Source organism: Camellia sinensis, chromosome 10, assembly GCF_055761805.1.
Source record: "Camellia sinensis isolate YWXY chromosome 10, ASM5576180v1, whole genome shotgun sequence".
NCBI classification, from domain to species: Eukaryota; Viridiplantae; Streptophyta; class Magnoliopsida; order Ericales; family Theaceae; genus Camellia; species Camellia sinensis.
In genome coordinates this window covers 101,754,735-101,768,320 of record NC_138970.1, presented here as the reverse complement: position 1 = coordinate 101,768,320, position 13,586 = coordinate 101,754,735, and the positions used below count along the sequence as shown (strand labels likewise).

General features: G+C 29.7%; 2 protein-coding genes across 3 annotated transcripts; both read right to left on the bottom strand.

The window, feature by feature from the left end:
• Positions 1 to 413: 413 nt before the first annotated feature.
• Positions 414 to 851, bottom strand: LOC145800598 (uncharacterized). The gene has a single exon (XM_082890303.1). It carries the CDS (start codon positions 849 to 851, stop codon positions 414 to 416), a length of 438 nt encoding a protein of 145 aa, XP_082746429.1.
• An 8,144-nt stretch (positions 852 to 8,995) lies between these two features.
• On the bottom strand, positions 8,996 to 11,963 carry LOC114285879 (L10-interacting MYB domain-containing protein). Of its 2 annotated transcripts, XM_082891987.1 has the most exons (3): positions 11,766 to 11,963; positions 9,740 to 10,129; positions 8,996 to 9,645 (listed from the first exon to the last, which is right to left on the bottom strand). In XM_082891987.1, exons 2-3 carry the CDS (start codon positions 10,124 to 10,126, stop codon positions 9,085 to 9,087), a joined length of 948 nt encoding a protein of 315 aa, XP_082748113.1. In that variant the 5' UTR covers positions 10,127 to 10,129; positions 11,766 to 11,963; the 3' UTR covers positions 8,996 to 9,084. The 2 variants fall into 2 exon arrangements, with proteins under 2 accessions (XP_082748113.1, XP_028084762.1); XM_028228961.2 differs by lacking the exon at positions 11,766 to 11,963 and having other exon boundaries at positions 9,740 to 10,286.
• Positions 11,964 to 13,586: the final 1,623 nt, after the last annotated feature.

Here is a 13,586-nt window from a genome sequence, read left to right as displayed (position 1 = left end):
GAAAGAGAAGTAACTAATTTCTTTAATTTAGAATTCTTAACACAAATATTTCTAAATATGTTATGTAATTCATTGAAAGCACTTTCAAGTTCTACATAATTAGAGATTACCTTATCTTGAGTGGATTATTCTTCTCCAATAGCCATGAGACATAGGTTGGCTACTCCATCATTTTCTCTCCAAATGGCTTCCTTTGTACTGCCATCCATTATTGAAAGTTCATGAGCCATGAGTGAGCCTAGGAGTTCTTCAATGCCTAATTTTGTTAGGTCTTTTGCTTATTGGATAGCTGTAACCTTAGCTTCCCATTCATTTGGCAAAGACCTAAGTATTTTTCTTACAAGCTCATCATTAGTATAAGATTTACCAAGAGATTTTAGAGTACTAATAATATTGGTAAGTTTATAAAACATCTAAAAAATAGATTCAAATGATTCCATAGTAAAGAGTTCATAATCATGAATAATCATGTCAATCTGAGACTTTTTTATTTGGCTAGTTCCTTCATAGGTGATTTCAAGCTTATCCCAAATCTCTTTAGCAGTAATACACCCAGAAATTCTATTGTACTCATTTGCATCTAGTCCACACATAAGAATAAGCTTGGCTTTAGCATTAGTTTGAAGGATTTTATAATCACGCTCATCAAATTCATTCTCAAGTTTAGGCACACTGATATGGTCTGCTACCTTGGTAGGGATTTTAGGACCTTTAGTGATAATGAGCCACAAACCATAATTGGTAACTTGAAGATTGAAAGTTATTTTTTCTTTCCAATGAAAGTAATTACTACGATTAAAGAGAGGTGGCCTATTGTTAGCTTGTCCTACAAGAGAGTAAGTAGAATACATGGTTGCTATGGATCAAAAACTCAAGATTGTTAATTCTAAACAAGAACCCCAGGCTCTGATACCAATTGTTATCCAAAAATCAACCTAAGAGGGGGGTGAACTAGGTTTATACAAATTAAAATTAATAATACCCCAATAAAATTAACTACTAGTACAATAAATTATTAACGAGCACAATGATGAACTTAGCAGTAAATGATCAAGCAAAATAACAATACTAACATACAGGGTAACTAAAATGATTAACACATGAATATTACATAGCTATAGCAGTAGTAGGAAAGTAAAGAGATTAGGGAAGATGAGACAAACAGATTTATAGTAGTTCGGCTTCAACCAAGCCTACATCCACTCCTCAAGTTTCACTTCAGATTTTCCACTATCTTCTAACTTCACAGGGGTGCTAGCAACCTCTTTACAAATGGAGCAATACTCCGCGGATTTTACATAAATTTCACAAGCCCAAACCCTTGCAAATCTTAGGTGATTCACAATCACTCTCAAGATTTCAAGAACACAGTGTTTGCAGTACTTTTACAAGATGAAATGGTATTTTTGCTTTTAAAGAAAGCTTACAATAAATATCTCTCAAAGATAGATATATAAAATGAAGCTTTGATTTTTCTATAAATCTCACACAAGAAAGATAAGCTTAAAGCTATAAGGCTCAGTATATAATTTCTGAGAGAGGATGTAAACAAAAATTGAAGAACACTTCTCAGAAAATTTTTCAGAGAATAGATGTGAGTGATTATAGATAAAAGAATATTTTCTGATTTTTCTTGTCATTTGTTTACATTAGAGGCTTTGGTATATATAATAAAACTTATAGCCGTTATAGCCGTTGTATTTATTTGAATTTATAGCCGTTTATAGTCGTTGTACTCCATCATTACTAATTTGAATATCTTCCACTCTATCATTACTAATTTGAATATCTTCCACTCTATCATTACTAATTTGAATCTCACACAAGAAAGATAAGCTTAAAGCTATAAGGCTCAGTATATAATTTCTGAGAGAGGATGTAAACAAAAATTGAAGAACACTTCTCAGAGAATTTTTCAGAGAATAGATGTGAGTGATTATAGATCAAAGAATATTTTCTGATTTTTCTTGTCATTTGTTTACATTAGAGGCTTTGGTATATATAATAAAACTTATAGCCGTTATAGCCGTTGAATTTATTTGAATTTATAGCCGTTTATAGTCGTTGTACTCCATCATTACTAATTTGAATATCTTCCACTCTATCATTACTAATTTGAATATCTTCCACTTAAACCTTTTGAACTGCTGTTGTGCTGATCTGTTTGAACCTCTATTTTGGACTGTTTGAACTCCTGATTTAATCAAATATTAAATACATTCTAACAACATTTAGGATAAAGGTTTAGGTGAGAAATAATGAAACAAAATAAATTTTTATTTTATTAAAACATAAAATCATCAAAATAAATGTTGATTATATTTTTCTCTTTCAAATAAATCATCAAAATAAATTTTGATTCTATTTTTCTCTTCCAAATAAATTAAAATATAATTAAATAAATCATCAACATAAATAAGTCTAAAAATTTTATTATAAAAAAACTAACATTTATTTATTCACCAATTTAATAAATAAATGAGTTAAGTGGTCCTATTTAGGCATAGATTAAGACAATTCTCTAATGATGAGGTCATGATCAAACTGAGATAAATGTTGAGTCAGTTAGATTAATTATGTCACTTCTAGTGTCTAAAACAACTATAAATTTTCAAGTCAACTCTTATATATTTTATTTTAAAAATAACTAACATATATTTATTCACCAATTTAATATATAAATGAGTTAAGTGGTTCATACTTAGGCATAGAGTAAGACAATTCTCTAATAATTAGGTCATGGCCAAGTTAAGATAAATGTTGAGTCAATTAGATTTTGTCACATTTTGTGTCTAACACAACTATAAATCCTCAATAATTCTAAATATAAATATAAAAATTAATCAAAATTTTCATTTTTTTTAATAACAATGCATAAACATGTATATATTTATTATTTTATTATAAAAAATACTAATGTATATTTATTCACCAATTTAATAAATAAATGAGTTAATTGGTTCATGTTTAGTCTTAAACTAAGACAATTCTCTAATGATTAAGTCCAAGCCCAGTTGAGATAAATGTTGAGTCAATTAGATATGTCACTTTTAGTGTCTAGTAAATATTTTGCAAACTCTTATATTTTATTATAAAAATTAGTAATACATATATATTCAATAATTTAATAAATAAATAAGTTAAGTGGTTCATGTTTAGATATAGGCTAAGACAATTCTCTAATAATTAGGTTATGGCCAAATTGAGACAAATGTTGAGTCAATTAAATTATGTCACTTTTAGTGTTTAGCACAACTATAAATCCTCAATAATTTTAAATATAAATATAAAATTATATCAAAATTTTCATTATTTTAATAACTATGCATAAGCATGTACATATTTATTATTTTATTATAAAAAAATACTAACATATATTTATGTACCAATTTAATAAATAAATGAGTTAAGTAGTTTATGTTTAGGTATAGACTAAGACAATTATCTAATGATTAGGTCATGGCTAAATTGAGATAAATGTTGAGTCAATTAGATTGTGTCACTGTTAGAGTCTAGCATAACTATAAATCCTTAAGCCAACTCTTACATATTTTATTATAAAAAATACTAACATATATTTATTCACCAATTTAATAAATAAATGAGTTAAGTGGTTCAAGCTTAGGCATAGACTATGACAATTCTCCAATAATTAGGTCATAGCGAAGTTGAGATAAATGTTGAATTGATTAAATTATGTCACTTTTAGCATCTAGCACAATTATAAATCCTCAATAATTTTAAATATGAATATAAAATTTTATCAAAGTTTTAATTTTTTTTAATAACTATGCATAAATATGTACATATTTATTATTTTATTATAAAAAAATACTAACATATATTTATCTACCAATTTAATAAATAAATGAATTAAGTTGTTCATGTTTAGGTATATAATAAGACAATTATCTAATGATTAGGTCACGGTCAAGTTAAAGATAAATGTTGAGTCAATTAGATAGAGTCTAACATAACTATAAATTTTTAAGCCAACTCTTACATATTTTATTATAAAAAAATACTAGCATATATTTATTCATCAATTTAATAAATAAATTAGTTAAGTGGTTCATACTTAGGTATAGACTAAGACAATTCTCTAATAATTAGATCATGGCCAAGTTGTGATAAATGTTGAGTCAATTAAATTATGTCACTTTTAGTGTCTACCATAGCTATAAATCCTCAATAATTTTAAATATAAATATAAAATTTTATCAAAGTTTTAATTTTATTTTTAATAACTATGCATAAACATGTACATATTTATAATAAAAAACACTAATATATTTTTATTCACCAATTTAATAAATAAATGAGTTAAGTGGTTCATGTTTAGGCATAGATTAAGACAATTATCTAATTATTAGGTCATGACCAAGTTGAGATAAATGTTGAGTCAATTAAATTATGTTAGCTTTAGTATCTAGCACAACTATAAATTCTCAAGCCAACTCTTATTCTTTTGTATTTGTGAATGATGTCATAGGAGAAACTATAATTTTATGCCTAAGTAGACATATTTTTAAATTTTTACAAAATAGGCAATGGGTAGTTAATAAATTGACAAATATAATTTATTATATTATTGGGCTATCTTTGACATAAAATAAACTAAATTGCAAAATTTATAAGACAAAATGCATTTATATTTCATTGTAAAAATAATTTTTGTAATTTTATTGCACTTTTTTAAAAATACATTCTACCATAATTTGTTTATTTCTTATAAATAAATTTTATATTATTATTTAATTTCAAAATTAATTGTTAATTATTGATTTAAACCCGTGCATAGCACGAGTATTATGGTTTATAAAATAATTTAATTACACCCGTGCTATGAAAATCCATTAAGCAAAGGTGAGTGAGAGAAAAGAATAAGAAAAGGACCAATGTGAGATGCCAGAACTAGCAATTGTAAGAATCTAAAAGTTGTACTTGGTAGGTAAATGCTGATTTCACGAAAGATAAGAGGATAAGGGTCACTAATAATTCATTGTTTGTCATTTTTATTTTGTGATTCAATTTTTTTATTTAAACAATTTTTTCTAGATTGAGTTTCAAAAAAAAAATTTTATTATTACTATTAGTATTATATGGCATACTAAAATATTAAATAATAATAATAATAATAAAGTTTACGATATCATCTAATATATGGAAAATTAAACTTATGACACCCTTAGAAAATAATAATGTATTTATATTTTATCATATGTGTAGTTTTTATTCTAAAAAATAGAAATTAAAAAGTGTAATTTTATAATTTATCATAATTTATGTTTAATTTTTTCTAATTACATTATGATTTCATGTTATTGTTATTTAGAACTTAAAACATAGCATTAATGGTGGGAGAATGAAAAAAAAAAAAAAAAGAACATAAGTGAAATTGTGATAAAAATAGTTAATATTTAATTAATTTTACTTTTTACTGTTTAATATTAATTTTAAAATTAATTATTAATTATTTGCTTTAAAACGTGCATAGCACATATATTACGCTAGTATATATATAGAAGGGAAAAAAAAAATCACATAATCAATCTCATTTGAGTAGAATATGAAACTTTAGTTTGATTTGGTCTTGTTTAAAAAAATATTTATGGCCTCAATTCAAACATTTTGCTCTGAGATTGAAATTTACTAAAGATAATACATATGTAGTACTGCAAGTTTGACTTGACTTCCTCCTTGTATACTTTTAGAAATGTAGTTGCCTAACATATTTTATAGAAGAAAACAATACATACCTAGAAATGTTTTAAAAAATGTTTACAATATTATGTTGACTGCATGCTCTTCATTCATTTTAAATACCATTACACCCTTAACAATATTAATATAATATTGTAAAACTGTATTTTGGACATTTTGTTTATATGTAGCATTTGATTCTTTAGACATATTTATTTGGATGGACATGATATTGTAATTAAATTAATAATTCAACAAAAAATATAATTCAATATTTTGTAAAGAAAATTAAGCTTTAGATTAATAGTCCATCCGTATATCAGAGGACTACTGAATCCGAAGATGATGGGATACAAAATGAAAGACTAAACAGATGTTTGGAGTAATTAAATAAATTACAAAATTGATAGGATTTTATTAATCATTTTTTTTTTTCCGTTACCCTAAGTCAATTCAAACATGAGGCAAGATACACAATCCAAAATAATTGATAATTCTAAAATTAAAACTCTTAAGAATGATAATCTCATCTAATTTAGTGTCCAACCGAACATAGCATTAAGAGTCTAAAATTGATCACCGCACTTCCATCGACTAATAATGGGGCCGTTTGGTGTAGCTGTTAAAACAGATTATAGATTATAGCTTAACAGATTATAGCTTATGACTTTAATCAGAAGCTGTTAATCTGTTTGGTGTAGCTGTTGGATTATAGATTTAAGTTGCTGAGTAGTGTTTGTTAAATAAGCTGTGAAGTAGCTTTTTGCTGTGTAAATGTCTTTTTTACCCTTGTTAGTTGTAAATTGAATTTTTCTAGACTTTTTGCTATTAATTACATATTAAGAGATCATTCCAACACCAAATTAACATAACCCTATCATTTTTAAATAATAATACAATGAAATAAATATTACACAAAAATAAATTTATTATATTTTAATAATTATTTCCTTGAGAAATTGACATTAAAATCTCATATCTTCTTGAATCCATCTCATAATCATCATTACGAACTGGATGCCCATGTCGGTCTTCCCCTACCACTGCTTCCTCGTCAACAGGGACATACTCAATATGTTTATCATAAGAGTCAAATGGAATATCCCTTAACTTAGTTCGTCTAATGAAGTTGTGGATCGCCATAGTAGCACAAACAAGTTGTCGTTGACAAACAAAATTATAATTGCATGGAATATCTTTCACAAAAGGCCATCTTGCTTTCCAAACACCAAATGATCTTTCTATTACGCTCCTGAGTGATGAATGTGTTTTGTTGAATTTTTCATGTGCAGTTTGAGGAGGCCGATGGTCAAATTGAGCTAAATGATATCTCTCCCCTTTGTACGGTGCAAGATAACCCTTTGTGTTTGGATAGCCAGAATCAACCAAATAATACTCATCTACAAAGTAAAATATGAACTCATTACAAATATAACTAATATAGAATAAATGAATAAATCTTAATTTGTGTTACATACATACCTCCTTCTGGATATGGAAAATTATTGTTTGGATTCCTAATTGTATCCCAAAAAATTCGCGTGTCATGTGCACTTCCCTCCCAACCAGGCAAGCAAAATGTGAAACACATGTCAAAGTCACACACTGCCAATATGTTTTGTGTAGCATATCCCTTCCTACCTATGAAACGGGGTAAGTATTCTGCTTCCACATGAGCTTTGATATGTGTTCCATCAATTGCCCCAATGCAATTCTACATACAAAAAATATCAGAAAATATTTTTTTTAAGAGAGAGAGAGACAGAGAGAGAGTATTTGTAGTTACCTTAAAATGAGGGTAATATTTTCGGCTATTCTTTATGTACGGATGAACCCCATTTCTCTGCCAAGGCTTCACCCAATCCACGGACATTTTCACACACGCTTTTAAAACAGAGTGGAAGTATTTTGAAATAGTTTCACCCGATAATTGAAATCTTTCTTGAGCATTTCTATTGTTTGCATGTTGACCAACAATAAATACAAAAATAGCAACTTGTTGTTGAACCCCAACTTTTTTCCCACTTTGTAGTTCATAGTTAGTCTCTAATAAATTACACAATTGATAAAAAACATCCCTGTCCATTCTAAAATTTTCATATATTCTTGTAGCATTACCATGTTGCAATTCTAACATCCATTGATGTCCTGTGAGAGCAGATGTCCTACATGGTTGTTTATTTAGGTAATTTTCTGCATAAATTGTTCCTGCCACTGCTGCTGCCATTAAGTAGGGATTCCCATACGGGTGATTTGGTTGTTGTGAAGATCCAGCGACATTGTCATCATTATCATAATCACCATCATTATCATAATCACCATCATCATTGAAATTGTCCATCTTTATACTGTATAGAAATTAAGGTAAAAAATCAACACCTATTCCTATTGTATAAGGGTAAATGTTATGAATACAATATAAAAGTAGGAGTTTCTACCAAACCTAAGTAGTTTCAAAACTTATTTATCATGCAAGTTGTTATGATTTATTTTTAAAAAATGACTTTAGGTAAGAAAATGTATTTTCAATTCAAGACATCACCTAAAGTCCTGTTTTCAAAGTACTTTAGGTAAGAAAATAACTTAGGATGCTAATTATAATAATTAGAATAATATAATATGAACTCTTCCATGATTACATGAACTCTTCCAGAATAATTTTATGCATAATATAATATGAATAATTTTATGCATAATATAATATGATTACATGAACTCTTCCAGAATAATTTTATGCATATGATAAATAATTTTATGCATAATATAATATGCTAATTACAAATAACTTAGGATGCTATTTATGTATAATATAATATGAACTCTTCCAGAATAATTTTGCCAGATCCCCATACATCATTCTCACTGACCCATGCATAAATATAGCCTACCTAGATCATAATAATCATATGCATAAATTAATTTAACACACAAAATAATAGAATATAGACACAAAATAAAATTAAACAAACATCAGCTGAATACCTGCAAAGATTGAAATGCCTCTTGGTTGTTTAACAATTCGGAATGGCAAACAAGTTCACCATCACACTATATATAGACAGTGTAATTGCAATATTCATCATTTAAATAATATCTTTTTAAAATTGCTTTTCAACTTGCAGGCAAATGGACAAAATCACAACTTGCAAAATCACATGACACACAAGTGGCCAAATACAACTTGCAATAATACTTCCTATTCCATCCGTGAAGGCACAACTTGCAATAATACTTCCTATTCCATCCGTGATAGCACAAATTAAACATAATTCACTGAGGCAAACATAAATATAACATCAAGCCAAATTAATTAAAGATAGTCCTAATAATGTTTTTTAAAATAATAAAAAAAAAAACACTCCCACACATTCGCACAATGAACTAATCACGAAAACCAGGAATGCGAGCCTTTTCCAAAGCAATTTCGAGATTAATAAACTTCAAACGCAACACATCATTAGGCAAAGCCATGAAAGACTCACGAAGTGAGGGTTTCATGAACAACCTTGCAGCCCAAATTAAAAGGTCATCGTCTTCACTAACGCCAGAGATTGTGCTAATCTTAGCCAAACACTCAGTTATTGTGTGCGGATTTTGCATAGAAGCATTCTGTGTACCAGTTGAAGATGATGCCTCCACAGCATCGACAATGCGATTAAGTGTCTTACTCAACTCACCGGCAACCGATTGTTTTTTGTTCCCCTTTTGTTTCTTTGATGGACCCTCTTTTTGGCGACGACATTGGTTGCTCAATTCAGATGGATGAATTTCCGTATCAGTATCATCACCAAGTGGGGTGTGAGATCCCTCAGTGTCAAGAAACACTCCAGAGCTTGGAGTGTATGCCCACTCACCAGTTGCAGAAACATCAGAGAATAGTATGTCCATGTCATCGGCCAATGTCAATGGCTTCTCACGAAATTTGGCCGCATCAGGATACCTCTATAACAAAATATGGACAAATATTACAAATATATAAATTATAAAGCTCAAGTACAAGTGACCAAGAAAAAAAAAATTAACATAATTCACTAACCTGTAGCTTCAAATTCCACCAATCATCAGATGCCATGATAGCTCCAGTCAAGGGATCTAACCCCAGCCCCGTCTCACCTCTCAATAGATTTTTCCAAAGACCCCACTCCTTTTTTAAGGTATCCCAACGATTTTTAAGCTGAATGCGAACATATGACTTTCCAGTAGCAATTTTGAACTTGTTAATAACTGCTTCCCAACCAACCCTATCTAAGTGCGTACCAGGTCTGTGACCTGCTTTCACTTGCTCCACACAAAGTTTGACAAAAATTTCAGTAGATTTTGTGTCCCAATGTGCCTTTAAACCTTGTGAGGGTTGGGAGTTTTGGGAAGCTTTTCCTTTACTCTTTGTAGTTGTTGGAGATTGTGATGGTGGTTGGGAACTCATTTTCTATTAAAATCATGATTCACCAAAGACAACTCTTTCAGAAATTTGATTTACTTTAAAGGGCCAGTTGAAATAGTCAAAATTAGTCCTTATGTAAAATCAGGATGATATTACCTATTCTATATATTTAATATGCTATATAAAATCAAAATTAGTTCTCTTGTTCATAATTTAATATGCTATATATTTAGTATTTATTTTCTGTTAGTAATCTTTTATATCTAAGATATGAGAAAAGAATATAGTTCGAACTACCTTCTCTACTCATGATCATCATTTATTTTCCAATGATTATATTGCTGTTGTATGTCACATGTAGTATTGAGTGCTCATATCTAATTCATGATGCTCTAGTAAATCTAACATTAGACACAAAACCCAATTTGACATTCTTATTAAAAGAACCAATGCATGTTTGACACACATGATTATTATTCATATTTATGATATGTGTTGTATTAAACATGAGAGATGTTCTAGTTAGGCATTAAATTCTGAAATTTATGAAACCAAAACACATCCACTCTGAAATTTATGAAACCAAAACACATCCACTCAAGTCATTTATGAAACCAAAACACATATTTATGATATGTGTTGCATTAAATTCTGAAATTCTGAAATTTATGAACCAATGCATATTTATGAAACAGCTCTCAGAAATTTAAAACAAACAGACAGATCTAAGACAAGGACAATTAAACAAATAGCCCCAAAAAATTGATGAATTAGCCAAATTGGGTGCGCACATATGCAGTTGTGTGTTTTCTTTTATCAAAGAAAATTTAGTTTAAGGCATCCAGGCCTCTAGATGTGGAGCTTGTATGATTTATTTGGAGGATATTTGCTTTCACAAGGATGAGTGAGTTGTTTTAGAGCAAATGAGAGTGTCCTCAAATTTGTGGTACGCATAATTAGAAATAAATGAGAAGCTAAATCAAAACTACATTAAGAATGTATTATCAAAAAAATAAAAAAATCATCAATAAAATATGCATTAAGAAAATGTGGATATTCACAGGGGAACAGATTTTTGTTACCAATGTACTCAGATTTTTGTTATCAATTTTTTTCCTTCAATGTTGTTGTTCCTTTATGTACACATTGGGTGAATTTTCGGAGAAAGATATAGTTAAAAAATAAAAAATAAAAAATTTTAAGCTGCTGCTCAATTCGTTCTATCCCTTCACAATTGTCACCCAAAACAGAGGAAGAAAATGCAAATATGGTCTCTGGTTCTCAAAAAGTAGAAGAAACAAAAAAAACTTGTCTAAACAAAGTGGTTGGGAATCCTGGTAATGGAAAAAAAAAATCCTACAATTTCAATTTCTTGCCTATTCTAACAAATATTTTCTCGTATACCAAACACAGAAAGCTATAATCAACATCATAGGCTCCACCACCAGCCACCGGCAGAAAATACACATAATCAATAATTCTGTGATTAGTTTGTTATATATAATCAACATTAATTTGTTTGTTATATATCAAACATAACCAAAACAAAATACTAATGGCTTCCAAGTACATCTGGCTCAGTAAGCTGTGATGCTGAAAGATACACACACACACACATACATACATAAACATGCATGCCGCCGAGCAAGAAAAAGAAAAATCAAATATGAAGGTAACGAACCAGAGTCGGAAACGAATCAGATCCGCACGTCGCCGGAAGCAAACCAACGCCGGAAACAAACCAGAGCTTCACGCCTCCGGAACTGAACCAGATCGCAACTTGCTGCTGCGTTGCTGTGTTGCTGCTGATCTCTTGCCAAAGACAAGATTAGGGCAAAAAAAAGAACATATATAGGTGGTATAAGGGTAAATCTTTCAAAACACATAGGACATTTAAGTCAAATGCCTTCCGCGATTTACTAGCGAGAATCTGAAGCTGGTTGAACCAGCTTTTGAAATTTCAGCTTTTTTCTCCTTGCCAATAATCTGTAGAAGTTGAAGCTGAAGCAGATACCAGGCAACCAAACAGCTTAAATTAGCTTTTTTTAAGCTAAAAGCCAAAAGTTGGGCAAAAAAAGCTTCACCAAACGGCCCCAATGTTAGAATAATCATGTGTATATATATATGTGTGTGTGTAGGGGTGGTCATCAACCTGGTGGCTTGCCCAACCTGTCCATCCCAACTTGATATTTCCACGGCTTGAGAAAAATATTTTTCCTTATAAAATAAGGAAGAGATAAGTTTTTGAACCCATTTAATTTTTGGGTCAGGCTTGGGATGATAAATTCTAGCTCATCTTGGCCCGAACTGACCCTTTTATAAAAAAATTAATTTTAATTTTTATAATATTGAGTTACATAATAAACCAAAAAAAAGAAAAAAAAAAAAAAAACTTGTAATGCGTTGAATATAAAAGTTATTTTAGGGTTGAACTTGGGATAATTAGAGTGTTTTTTTTTTTTACTCGGTTCACTATTAATTTTATTTCGATTATTTGAATTATTTATTTTGTAAAGTATTACATGCATATAATTTTTTAAATCAATAATTATAATTTTTTTTCAAGTTTATTAAATTTATTTTTAAAAAATAAATGATATATTTTTAAAAATATATTTATCCTTTATTTTATTAAAAACAAACATAGTAATATAAAAACACAGTTATCAGATAAAAAGTGCGAGTCCGGATCCTCTGCCGTGTTTGTCTGCAGCTCTTCCTGCGGTGTTACCAAAACGACGTCGTTTTGATATTTTTTATTTGTTTTTCCTTTCCTTTCCTTTCCTCCTTTATTGTTTGCTCTGAAAGGTCTCAAATGTTTGTTTGAGAGACCACAACAGAGAGGCGAAGACAGGTGATCGGACGGAGGTGAAACAACATCAGTCGGCGAGTCGGCAAACTTTGGGTTTGATTTCTCATGTGTTTGATTTCTTGGGTTTTCTGCTCAAAAAAAAGATTTCTTGGGTTGAAGAAAGTTGTGAGCAAGAAAAAGCTAGGGCTTGCTTTGAAGGGTATAAATCTTTGAAACTTGCAAACGAGATTGACAGAAGAAAATATTCCCACTGTGTGGTTTTCTTTGAGGATATCTCTGGTACATTGAAGCAAGAGGCACATTGAAAAGCCCCCAAGTTGTAGCCCAAGATCTATAGGGAGCAGTGAGTTCCCCAACCCAATAACCCATGAAGTGATTTTGAGTAATTCAAGGTGTGAGCTCAAAATTATTCGTTTCGGGGGAGGTGGTGGTGGTTTGGGTTTGATTTCTTCTTGGGTTTGATTTCTCATATGTTTGATTTCTTGGGTTTTCTGTTCAAAAAAAAAAAAAAGATTTCTTGGGTTTGATCTTTTGTGTATGATTTCTCATGTGTTCCTTTTATTAATTTTCTCAATGGGTTTGATCTTGACTCATCTGGTAAGATTTCCAATATTATATTGCCAGTGATGGGAATTATTTCACCAGAAAAATATGTTAATATGTTTTTCGGCTATTGCAGAAGGGAATTAC

Bases quoted from the DNA above. Each gene is read 5' to 3' on its own strand.
- LOC145800598 (XM_082890303.1), bottom strand. From the start codon at position 851: ATGTATTCTACTTACTCTCTTGTAGGACAAGCTAACAATAGGCCACCT.
- LOC114285879 (XM_082891987.1), bottom strand. From the start codon at position 10,126: ATGAGTTCCCAACCACCATCACAATCTCCAACAACTACAAAGAGTAAA. The intron at 9,646-9,739 runs GTTAGTGAATTA...ATTTTGTTATAG, and splicing joins GGTGGAATTTGAAGCTACAG to AGGTATCCTGATGCGGCCAA.